Here is a 12,493-nt window from a genome sequence, read left to right on the forward strand (position 1 = left end):
CATGAAAATGTTTCTTCATGCGGCGGGGGGGGGGTTTAACCCGCCATAAAACCTGCAGAAAAACAGGAAAATCCTTAAAAGCTAAATGTGTGTTCGCCAGAAGTTCTCCATGTTCACGGTTCAGGAATTACTTTCATACAACTTAAAGCTGATGAATAACCGCCGTTTGTGTCTGTTTAATGTCAGTCATGAGATCGTGCTGAAATCACCATGGCAACCAGCTGACAAACTCCATCACGACTGCCTCCATTCATACAGGTATGCAAACACGCACCTCCCAGAATACAGAAAGACTTTTTATTTTATCTGGTTCATTTGAAAAAAAAAAAAGATTTAGTTGGCTTACAAACATCTATAGTAACGTATTTACTAAATTTACTACAGAAAATATGTGAATTAGAAGGGGAGGGCTGCGGATGGAGTTGTTTTAGAGGATGAATAGAAAACTTGATATTTTCTTTATTTCATTTTATTATTTTCTCCTGTTTTCTGTGAATGTCAGTGGAGTCTGGCACCAAGTGGAAGGTGATCTGTAGACAAGTTTCTTCAACCTTCTCATTTGTGGCGTCGTAAGAAGAAGAATAGAAGAGATTTTATTTATTTTTAATGTAAACTATTAATGAAATAAATAAATAAAAGTTTCCTTCAGGAAGTTTTCCAGGATCCTATATGGACTTTCTAAAACTCTTTGGGACGTTTCTGCCTTTTGTTCTGTGTCCAGATGATCCCTCACTTCAGACCCGTTCAGGTCCGGGTTCTGGTGAGAATCCAGTCCTCCATCAGACCCGTTCAGGTCCGGGTTCTGGTGAGGCTCCAGTCCTCCATCAGACCCGTTCAGGTCCGGGTTCTGGTGAGGATCCAGTCCTCCATCAGACCCGTTCAGGTCCGGGTTCTGGTGAGGATCCATCCCTCCATCAGACCCGTTTCCACTGACCTTAAGTCCCTTTTGTGGGTCATGTGACCTCAGTCTTTTAGGCTTCTTGACAGCCACGTTTCCATGGAGACCATTTCTGATGAGGTTTCAGCCGGCAGTAGATGGATCAGCTGAAGATCCAGATTCAGGCCCTGGTTCTGGTCTGCTGTCCTCCATGTTGGGAGTTTTCCTCTAACAGTCTGATCTTTTCTGCTTCTACATGAAACTAAAGAAACTGGAACAAATGGCGCGTCGTCATGACGACGACACTAAAGATCCAGTTTAACACACATGAAAAAATAAGAATTTTGGCCTCCAACAGCCACCGTACACTCACAACTGTGCTTATGAATTTTGTGTGTGTGTGTGTGTGTGTGCGCGTGCGAATGAACTAATCAGGAACATCTTTTCCTGGATTTTTGTGGACTTTTAACCAAATGATGTCACGCAGTTTGCTTGAATGAGGCTCCTGGAAACCAGAGATGATGCTGGTTTAATTCCCCCACCCCCCACCCCCCTATGGCCACTCCTTCTCTGACAGGTGGCCACAGCAGGCTCCGCCCCCCCTGATCCTCTGCTGAGCTCCTGTAGACCGGCCGGCTCTCCCACCAGACACTGCAGGCATGCTCTCCCTGGTGGCTGCTGGCTCCGTCTTCTTCCCCGGACTCTTCCTCGCCTCCCGGCAGACGCTGCAGCTCCTGATGGGATGGAGCGAGGGCGACGCCGTGGTCGTGTCCACACGGTAAGAACACACCAGGAGCGTTTCAGCTGGTGGTTCTGGTTCCCTCAGCAGCAACATGAAGTTCTGTCTCTGTGCTCCCAGCCTGGTGTCGTCCCTCCAGGCCGTCATGGCCTCGTCGGCCGGATGCATCATCGCCTCGTCCTGCAGGGACGTCATGGAGGACAGGTGAGGACTTCCAGCGATCTCCATCCTTCCGGTCTTTTAGAACCAGATTCAGCTGCTTAGATCTTTTCTTCCCGTCTCTGCTGGTGGACGTTCCAGGAAACTCCTCGTTCAGAAGCCTTCACAGGTTCTCTCAGACTTAGAGCTGCTTCTGTAATCTAATGAACAACCTGAGATTAATTAGCCGAGCAGCGGGGTTATTTCAGTCCGTCTGTAATCCTCCTCGCGGCGCCTGACGGCAGGACGAGGGCGAACTCCTCATTTCCCAGGCAAAGCGGAGCGCAGGTCTGAGTCTGAGCAACATTTGTTTATCAAATCAAAGCCGGAGCTGCAGGGGATTCTGGGAAATGTTTTTATTTATTCTGCAGCTGCAGAGAGACTGAAAGCAGCAGAGGAAGAACTCTTCAAATCAAACTTTATTTATACAGCGCTTTTCACTGTTAACAGCATCGTCAGGGCCACCCCATCGATGACGAGTCGTCACCACGGCAACCACCCAGATCAGTCAAAAACTTCACCTGGTTTCCATAGATCAATAATAGAAGCAGGTGAAAATAAAAAATCCACAGTTACACTTTTTATCTTTTGACATGTTTAAATTTATTTAACAAGTAAAAATGTTGCTTCAGGATAAACTTTAACATCTAAATAAGAAGTTCTGTTTAAGTGGTAACATGTAAATTGCCTGTAACTCTCCTCTTGGCCAGGACTCCCTGGAGAAAGAGGTTCTTAACCTCAATGGGACTTTCCTGGTGAAATAAATGTTAAGGTTTTTCTCACCCGTCCAATAAGCCTCTAAAACATCTTTAATCACAGTTTAGTGGGCAGAACCGACCCAGTTGCCTTCCAGGTTTGGACGGAGCGGTCGAACAGGCCTCAGCAGGATGTCAGACCTGCAGAGCTCTTCCTGTTTCTCACATCAACAGAATTATATCTGTTTGTTTCTCTGATGTGGACTGAGGAAAATACTGATTTATTTGCTGTGAAGGCAACTTGTACAGAAAGAAAACGTCCCATTTAAGCCCAAACACTGGGACAGACTGGGACAGCAGCCAGTTTCCTGCTGGTATGACAGGTTTTAATGGGTCTCACTGGTTGATCTCAGCAGATCGCTGGTGTTTCTTCATGGGAAAGTGATGAAATCTCACTGCGTTTTGTGATTTCTGTCCTTTTTGACTGGAACAGTCAAACATCGTCCATCCATCCATGATCCGAAGCGCTTCATCCAGTCTCGGGTCGCGGGGGAGTCGGAGCGTATCTCAGCAGACTTCGGACGAGACAGTCAAACATCAACAGCTAATAAACGATAAAAAAAAAATCATCTTTTGTGTAAACGGTTGAAATGATTGTTGTGAAAAGGGTGTCCACCAGGGGGCGGAAGACTGGTATCTGATTATATTCACCAGGGTTTTACGCAAAGTTTTTACCATAAAATGTTGTAAAAAGGAATGAAACACGATAATATAATAATAAATGCAGCATTAAAGGGTTTTATAGGTTATTTTATGAGTTTATTTCTACGTTTTTGGTCCTGTCTGAGTCTGAAAATCTTCTGTAAAGAAGTCAGACAAGTTTTCTGTGAAAACCTGGACACAGCTGGAAATGTTTCCTGCATCATGGTTCCTAAATGTTGCTTCAGTCAGAACCAGCAGAGAAGTTCTTCTAACCCGCGTGAACGTTGTTCTGTGCTTGGAGATGTTTGTCTTCATTCCCTCCATCATCCTCTGCCTCCTCCTCAGACACTGGCTGACTGACGCCTACATCCTGTTCGCCACGCCTTACTTCGCCTACGACATCTACGCCATGTTCCTCTGCTACAGGTGCAAGATGCAGGTCAAAGGTCACGAGGAGGCGGGGCTTGATGGCGGGGGCTCCACGCAAGCGGCAGTGTTGGGCTACCTGCGCAGGGAGGTCCTCATGGTGCTGCATCACGTCTTCATGGTGGCCTTCTGCTTCCCTGCCTCTCTGGTATCTATGGCAACGCCGAACACTTTGAGCAGCATCATCAGAACCAACGGTTAGGATTTAGATCAGGACTAAACTGGGCCTGGACTGGGTTTTTAGAGCTGGTTTGAGGTGGGTAGACTGGACTTAATCCTGGGTGTGGACTGGAGTTATTCCTGGGTGTGGACTGGAGTTATTCCTGGGTGTGGACTGGAGTTATTCCTGGGTGTGGACTAGAGTTATTCCTGGGTGTGGACTGGGTTTATTCCTGGGTGTGGACTGGGTTTATTCCTGGGTGTGGACTGGGTTTATTCCTGGGTGTGGACTGGGGTTAAATCCTGGGTGTGGACTGGGTTTATTCCTGGGTGTGGACTGGGTTTATTCCTGGGTGTGGACTGGGTTTATTCCTGGGTGTGGACTGGGGTTAAATCCTGGGTGTGGACTGGGTTTATTCCTGGGTGTGGACTGGGTTTATTCCTGGGTGTGGACTGGGGTTAAATCCTGGGTGTGGACTGGGTTTATTCCTGGGTGTGGACTGGGGTTAAATCCTGGGTGTGGACTGGGTTTATGCCTGGGTGTGGACTGGGTTTATTCCTGGGTGTGGACTGGGGTTAAATCCTGGGTGTGGACTGGGGTTAAATCCTGGGTGTCGACTGGGTTTATTCCTGGGTGTGGACTGGGTTTATTCCTGGGTGTGGACTGGGGTTAAATCCTGGGTGTGGACTGGGGTTAAATCCTGGGTGTGGACTGGGGTTAAATCCTGGGTGTCGACTGGGTTTATTCCTGGGTGTGGACTGGGGTTAAATCCTGGGTGTGCACTGGGTTTAACAAACAAAGTGAAGAAGCTGCGAGGGGAGCAGAAGCCGTCAGCAGACGTTGCTACCAGACGATGCTGTTGCTGCTTTTCATCAATTTAATTTGTTTTATGTTTATGACTTTGAAATGTGTTGATATGATTTTGTTTCTTTATATTCTGTCATGTTTTCTGTCTGAATTGTCTCTTACGTGACACGTTATGTACTAATAAAGTTTCCCTGCTTCTGGAATGCTTTTAGACTGGAGTTAGACCAGTTCTGGACTGGGATTTGGACAAGGCTTTGTCAGCTTATGTTTACACACCGTCTTAGACCGGTCTCAAACTTTGGGCTTTTGATCTGGTTCTAGTTTTGGTCTTAAATCCAGTTAGATCAATTATTTAAATTAGGGTGCCTTTCCAGCCAATCAGTGCAGAGAAGATGAGGATGTTAATGAATGATGTCATCGTTAGAAAACCTCCATCTGTCATCATTTGTTCCTCTTTCCAATAACCTTCCATGTTTTGTCTTATTTTTCTACTTCCTCTGTGTGTGTGTGTGTGTGTGTGTGTGTGTGCGTGCGTGTCAGCTGTGGCGGCAGGGTAAAGGTGATTACTTCCAGGGTGTCTTGTTTCTGGCTGAGCTCAGCACGCCGTCCGTCTGTCTGGGGAAAGTCCTGATCCAGGTAATCCTCCCAGTGATTACTTCACTGACTGTGGGACAAACGCTCTCTGATCAGTCTCAGGGTGTGTGTGCGTGTGTGTGAGTCTCAGTCTCTGGGCTCCTCCTCTTCCTCAGCAGATGAAGATGTTTGTTGTTGTTTTTTCCAGTACAACAAACATCACACTCTGCTGCACAAAGTCAACGGTGTATTGATGATGATGACCTTCTTCAGCTGCCGTGTTCTGCTTTTCCCCTACCTGTACTACGCCTACAGCAGGTAACCTCACCTGTCCCAGTCTCCTTCATCCCAGTTACCCCACCTGTCCCAGTCTGCTTCATCCCAGTTACCCCACCTGTCCCAGTCTGCTTCATCCCAGTTACCCCACCTGTCCCAGTCTGCTTCATCCCAGTTACCTCACCTGTCCCAGTCTCCTTCATCCCAGTTACCCCACCTGTCCCAGTCTGCTTCATCCCAGTTACCTCACCTGTCCCAGTCTGCTTCATCCCAGTTACCTCACCTGTCCCAGTCTGCTTCATCCCAGTTACCTCATCCCAGTTACCTCACCTGTCCCAGTCTGCTTCATCCCAGTTACCCCACCTGTCCCAGTCTGCTTCATCCCAGTTACCCCACCTGTCCCAGTCTGCTTCATCCCAGTTACCCCACCTGTCCCAGTCTGCTTCATCCCAGTTACCTCATCCCAGTTACCTCACCTGTCCCAGTCTGCTTCATCCCAGTTACCTCACCTGTCCCAGTCTCCTTCATCCCAGTTACCTCACCTGTCCCAGTCTGCTTCATCCCAGTTACCTCACCTGTCTCAGTCTGCTTCATCCCAGTTACCCCACCTGTCCCAGTCTGCTTCATCCCAGTTACCCCACCTGTCCCAGTCTGCTTCATCCCAGTTACCCCACCTGTCCCAGTCTCTTTCATCCCAGTTACCTCACCTGTCCCAGTCTCCTTCATCCCAGTTACCTCATCTGTCCCAGTCTGCTTCATCCCAGTTACCTCACCTGTCTCAGTCTCCTTCATCCCAGTTACCTCACCTGTCCCAGTCTGCTTCATCCCAGTTACCTCACCTGTCCCAGTCTCCTTCATCCCAGTTACCTCACCTGTCCCAGTCTCCTTCATCCCAGTTACCTCACCTGTCCCAGTCTGCTTCATCCCAGTTACCCCACCTGTCCCAGTCTGCTTCATCCCAGTTACCCCACCTGTCCCAGTCTGCTTCATCCCAGTTACCCCACCTGTCCCAGTCTCCTTCATCCCAGTTACCTCACCTGTCCCAGTCTCCTTCATCCCAGTTACCCCACCTGTCCCAGTCTGCTTCATCCCAGTTACCCCACCTGTCCCAGTCTGCTTCATCCCAGTTACCCCACCTGTCCCAGTCTGCTTCATCCCAGTTACCCCACCTGTCCCAGTCTGCTTCATCCCAGTTACCTCACCTGTCCCAGTCTGCTTCATCCCAGTTACCCCACCTGTCCCAGTCTGCTTCATCCCAGTTACCTCACCTGTCCCAGTCTGCTTCATCCCAGTTACCCCACCTGTCCCAGTCTGCTTCATCCCAGTTACCCCACCTGTCCCAGTCTCCTTCATCCCAGTTACCCCACCTATCCCAGTCTGCTTCATCCCAGTTACCCCACCTGTCCCAGTCTCCTTCATCCCAGTTACCTCACCTGTCCCAGTCTGCTTCATCCCAGTTACCCCACCTGTCCCAGTCTGCTTCATCCCAGTTACCTCACCTGTCCCAGTCTGCTTCATCCCAGTTACCTCACCTGTCTCAGTCTGCTTCATCCCAGTTACCCCACCTGTCCCAGTCTGCTTCATCCCAGTTACCCCACCTGTCCCAGTCTGCTTCATCCCAGTTACCCCACCTGTCCCAGTCTGCTTCATCCCAGTTACCTCACCTGTCCCAGTCTGCTTCATCCCAGTTACCTCACCTGTCCCAGTCTCCTTCATCCCAGTTACCCCACCTGTCCCAGTCTCCTTCATCCCAGTTACCTCACCTGTCCCAGTCTGCTTCATCCCAGTTACCCCACCTGTCCCAGTCTGCTTCATCCCAGTTACCTCACCTGTCCCAGTCTCCTTCATCCCAGTTACCTCACCTGTCCCAGTCTCCTTCATCCCAGTTACCCCACCTGTCCCAGTCTGCTTCATCCCAGTTACCCCACCTGTCCCAGTCTCCTTCATCCCAGTTACCCCACCTATCCCAGTCTGCTTCATCCCAGTTACCCCACCTGTCCCAGTCTCCTTCATCCCAGTTACCTCACCTGTCCCAGTCTGCTTCATCCCAGTTACCCCACCTGTCCCAGTCTCCTTCATCCCAGTTACCTCACCTGTCCCAGTCTCCTTCATCCCAGTTACCTCACCTGTCCCAGTCTGTTTCATCCCAGTTACCTCACCTGTCTCAGTCTGCTTCATCCCAGTTACCTCACCTGTCCCAGTCTGCTTCATCCCAGTTACCTCACCTGTCCCAGTCTGCTTCATCCCAGTTACCCCACCTGTCCCAGTCTGCTTCATCCCAGTTACCTCACCTGTCCCAGTCTGCTTCATCCCAGTTACCCCACCTGTCCCAGTCTGCTTCATCCCAGTTACCTCACCTGTCTCAGTCTGCTTCATCCCAGTTACCTCACCTGTCCCAGTCTGCTTCATCCCAGTTACCTCACCTGTCCCAGTCTGCTTCATCCCAGTTACCTCACCTGTCCCAGTCTGCTTCATCCCAGTTACCCCACCTGTCCCAGTCTGCTTCATCCCAGTTACCCCACCTGTCCCAGTCTGCTTCATCCCAGTTACCCCACCTGTCCCAGTCTCCTTCATCCCAGTTACCTAACCTGTCCCAGTCTGCTTCATCCCAGTTACCTCACCTGTCCCAGTCTCCTTCATCCCAGTTACCTCACCTGTCCCAGTCTCCTTCATCCCAGTTACCTCACCTGTCCCAGTCTGCTTCATCCCAGTTACCCCACCTGTCCCAGTCTGCTTCATCCCAGTTACCTCACCTGTCCCAGTCTCCTTCATCCCAGTTACCTCACCTGTCCCAGTCTCCTTCATCCCAGTTACCCCACCTGTCCCAGTCTGCTTCATCCCAGTTACCCCACCTGTCCCAGTCTGCTTCATCCCAGTTACCCCACCTGTCCCAGTCTGCTTCATCCCAGTTACCCCACCTGTCCCAGTCTCCTTCATCCCAGTTACCTCACCTGTCCCAGTCTCCTTCATCCCAGTTACCCCACCTGTCCCAGTCTGCTTCATCCCAGTTACCCCACCTGTCCCAGTCTCCTTCATCCCAGTTACCCCACCTGTCCCAGTCTGCTTCATCCCAGTTACCCCACCTGTCCCAGTCTGCTTCATCCCAGTTACCCCACCTGTCCCAGTCTGCTTCATCCCAGTTACCCCACCTGTCCCAGTCTGCTTCATCCCAGTTACCCCACCTGTCCCAGTCTGCTTCATCCCAGTTACCTCACCTGTCTCAGTCTGCTTCATCCCAGTTACCTCACCTGTCCCAGTCTGCTTCATCCCAGTTACCTCACCTGTCCCAGTCTGCTTCATCCCAGTTACCTCACCTGTCCCAGTCTGCTTCATCCCAGTTACCCCACCTGTCCCAGTCTGCTTCATCCCAGTTACCCCACCTGTCCCAGTCTCCTTCATCCCAGTTACCTCACCTGTCCCAGTCTGCTTCATCCCAGTTACCTCACCTGTCCCAGTCTGCTTCATCCCAGTTACCCCACCTGTCCCAGTCTGCTTCATCCCAGTTACCCCACCTGTCCCAGTCTCCTTCATCCCAGTTACCTCACCTGTCCCAGTCTGCTTCATCCCAGTTACCTCACCTGTCCCAGTCTGCTTCATCCCAGTTACCCCACCTGTCCCAGTCTCCTTCATCCCAGTTACCTCACCTGTCCCAGTCTCCTTCATCCCAGTTACCTCACCTGTCCCAGTCTGCTTCATCCCAGTTACCCCACCTGTCCCAGTCTGCTTCATCCCAGTTACCTCACCTGTCCCAGTCTCCTTCATCCCAGTTACCTCACCTGTCCCAGTCTGCTTCATCCCAGTTACCCCACCTGTCCCAGTCTGCTTCATCCCAGTTACCCCACCTGTCCCAGTCTGCTTCATCCCAGTTACCCCACCTGTCCCAGTCTGCTTCATCCCAGTTACCCCACCTGTCCCAGTCTCCTTCATCCCAGTTACCTCACCTGTCCCAGTCTGCTTCATCCCAGTTACCTCACCTGTCCCAGTCTGCTTCATCCCAGTTACCCCACCTGTCCCAGTCTGCTTCATCCCAGTTACCCCACCTGTCCCAGTCTGCTTCATCCCAGTTACCTCACCTGTCTCAGTCTGCTTCATCCCAGTTACCCCACCTGTCCCAGTCTGCTTCATCCCAGTTACCTCACCTGTCCCAGTCTGCTTCATCCCAGTTACCTCACCTGTCCCAGTCTGCTTCATCCCAGTTACCCCACCTGTCCCAGTCTGCTTCATCCCAGTTACCCCACCTGTCCCAGTCTCCTTCATCCCAGTTACCTCACCTGTCCCAGTCTGCTTCATCCCAGTTACCTCACCTGTCCCAGTCTCCTTCATCCCAGTTACCTCACCTGTCCCAGTCTGCTTCATCCCAGTTACCCCACCTGTCCCAGTCTGCTTCATCCCAGTTACCTCACCTGTCCCAGTCTCCTTCATCCCAGTTACCTCACCTGTCCCAGTCTCCTTCATCCCAGTTACCCCACCTGTCCCAGTCTGCTTCATCCCAGTTACCCCACCTGTCCCAGTCTCCTTCATCCCAGTTACCCCACCTGTCCCAGTCTGCTTCATCCCAGTTACCCCACCTGTCCCAGTCTCCTTCATCCCAGTTACCTCACCTGTCCCAGTCTGCTTCATCCCAGTTACCCCACCTGTCCCAGTCTCCTTCATCCCAGTTACCTCACCTGTCCCAGTCTCCTTCATCCCAGTTACCTCACCTGTCCCAGTCTGCTTCATCCCAGTTACCTCACCTGTCTCAGTCTGCTTCATCCCAGTTACCTCACCTGTCCCAGTCTGCTTCATCCCAGTTACCTCACCTGTCCCAGTCTGCTTCATCCCAGTTACCCCACCTGTCCCAGTCTGCTTCATCCCAGTTACCTCACCTGTCTCAGTCTGCTTCATCCCAGTTACCTCACCTGTCCCAGTCTGCTTCATCCCAGTTACCTCACCTGTCCCAGTCTGCTTCATCCCAGTTACCTCACCTGTCCCAGTCTGCTTCATCCCAGTTACCCCACCTGTCCCAGTCTGCTTCATCCCAGTTACCCCACCTGTCCCAGTCTCCTTCATCCCAGTTACCTCACCTGTCCCAGTCTGCTTCATCCCAGTTACCTCACCTGTCCCAGTCTCCTTCATCCCAGTTACCTCACCTGTCCCAGTCTCCTCCATCCCAGTTACCTCACCTGTCCCAGTCTCCTTCATCCCAGTTACCCCACCTGTCCCAGTCTGCTTCATCCCAGTTACCCCACCTGTCCCAGTCTCCTTCATCCCAGTTACCTCACCTGTCCCAGTCTGCTTCATCCCAGTTACCCCACCTGTCCCAGTCTGCTTCATCCCAGTTACCCCACCTGTCCCAGTCTGCTTCATCCCAGTTACCCCACCTGTCCCAGTCTGCTTCATCCCAGTTACCCCACCTGTCCCAGTCTGCTTCATCCCAGTTACCCCACCTGTCCCAGTCTGCTTCATCCCAGTTACCTCACCTGTCCCAGTCTGCTTCATCCCAGTTACCTCACCTGTCCCAGTCTGCTTCATCCCAGTTACCTCACCTGTCCCAGTCTGCTTCATCCCACCTGTCCCAGTCTGCTTTGCCTACAATGTGTTTTGTCTCGTTGGCGTGGCAACGGCGCCCTCTGTCTGTGGTTGCAGGTATGCGTCGATCCCGGTGTACGCGGTGCCCCTGGTGGCCCCGTGGCAGTGCAACCTGGGCGTCGCCTTGCTGTGGCCCCTGCAGATCTACTGGTTCGCTCTCATCTGCAGAGGAGCTCTGCGGCAGTCCAGACGACACCTGAACGCACCACCGGGGATTCAGAAGGACAGACACTGAGGGAGAGGCGAGGACGGTTCATCTCTGACGATGAAGGTTTCTTGTGACTTTCTGCTCGTAACGAGCTCAACCAGATCCGAGGAGACGACCCGGGTCAGCTGAATGACTGGAGCTGCGGCGTCGGACCGTAGACCAGGTTCTGACCCGTTCTGGATGCCCTTAAACATCCTGCTCTGTAAACAAGTAAACTTCCCTCCTGCTGCTTCGTGCTGTTTTACAAGCTGCACCATTTATAAACAGACTTTTTACAGTTTTATTAAAATAATAATCTGATGAGTGAAATGTGATCTGTTCATCCAGTTGGTTCGCTGCCATTAGAGAAAGGGGCGGGGCTAGAAATCTGATTGGATGTCCCACGTGACAGACAGGTCACTGAGGAGAATTGATCAGTGATGGGAAGTTCAATTCTTTTCAAAGATTCAATTCTTTGGACTCTGTTCCTTTTAGAAGAGCCGATTCTTTCAGTTCTTCGTCTAGTTCCACTTTGAGTTTCTATTTTAGTCTAATTTAGCAATTCAGACAAGTTTGTTGAGTAACATTTAATTTGTTTTTAATCACATAAGCTTTATTTTCTATTAGAAAATAAAGCTGTGTTCAATATATAACTCTTAAAAATGAACAACTGAGCTCAAAACACCAATAAAGACATCTGAAAATTGTGACACTTTAAATTCACAGAAGTGTTCTCTCTGTGTACCTGGTCTGTACTGCTACACTTCCTGTCAGCTAGGAGGTCTTTCCCTCTTTATGTTATGGTCTGATCCTCATCTTATAGTTCCATTTCTCCGGAAGAGTCTTTTAGATAGGAATCGGTTCTACTGATTCACTACAAAGAATCAGCGAATAGACGCGCTCATGACACATTACCACTGACATCTGTGATAACAAAGCAGCAAAAGGAAAAAAAAAAAAAGTCAAGAATCACTTTTTTATTTTCAGTTTTATTTTCAGGAAATTTTAATACGCCAATGACCATGATGGTCATAAACATGATAGAAAGCGAGGCGTTCAGGGGTATAGGACATCCAATATCGGTTCAATCAAACCTTCTGTCAGTAAAAATGAACAAAATTTGCAGAATACAAATTTGTAAACATGCTTATATAAACTAAGTCACCTCTGCTGAGATCAGGTAGGTGCAGGCCAGTCAGGTTTGTCCACACCAGACTGGCTCCACGTGTCTTTATGGACCTTGTGTTTGTGTCCTGGTGTGCAGTCATGTTGGAGCAGGAAGGAA

General features: G+C 50.4%; 1 protein-coding gene across 1 annotated transcript; it reads left to right on the forward strand.

The window, feature by feature from the left end:
• Positions 1-229: 229 nt before the first annotated feature.
• Positions 230-11,256, forward strand: tlcd3ba (TLC domain containing 3Ba; the record flags this gene model as incomplete). The annotated part of the gene is made up of 7 exons (XM_079253177.1): positions 230-258; positions 1,455-1,655; positions 1,737-1,820; positions 3,557-3,785; positions 5,145-5,240; positions 5,386-5,495; positions 11,079-11,256. Exons 2-7 carry the CDS (start codon positions 1,537-1,539, stop codon positions 11,254-11,256), a joined length of 816 nt encoding a protein of 271 aa, XP_079109303.1. The 5' UTR covers positions 230-258; positions 1,455-1,536.
• Positions 11,257-12,493: the final 1,237 nt, after the last annotated feature.

This window comes from Telmatherina bonti (assembly GCF_933228915.1).
Source record: "Telmatherina bonti genome assembly, chromosome: 14".
Lineage (NCBI taxonomy): Eukaryota > Metazoa > Chordata > Actinopteri > Atheriniformes > Telmatherinidae > Telmatherina > Telmatherina bonti.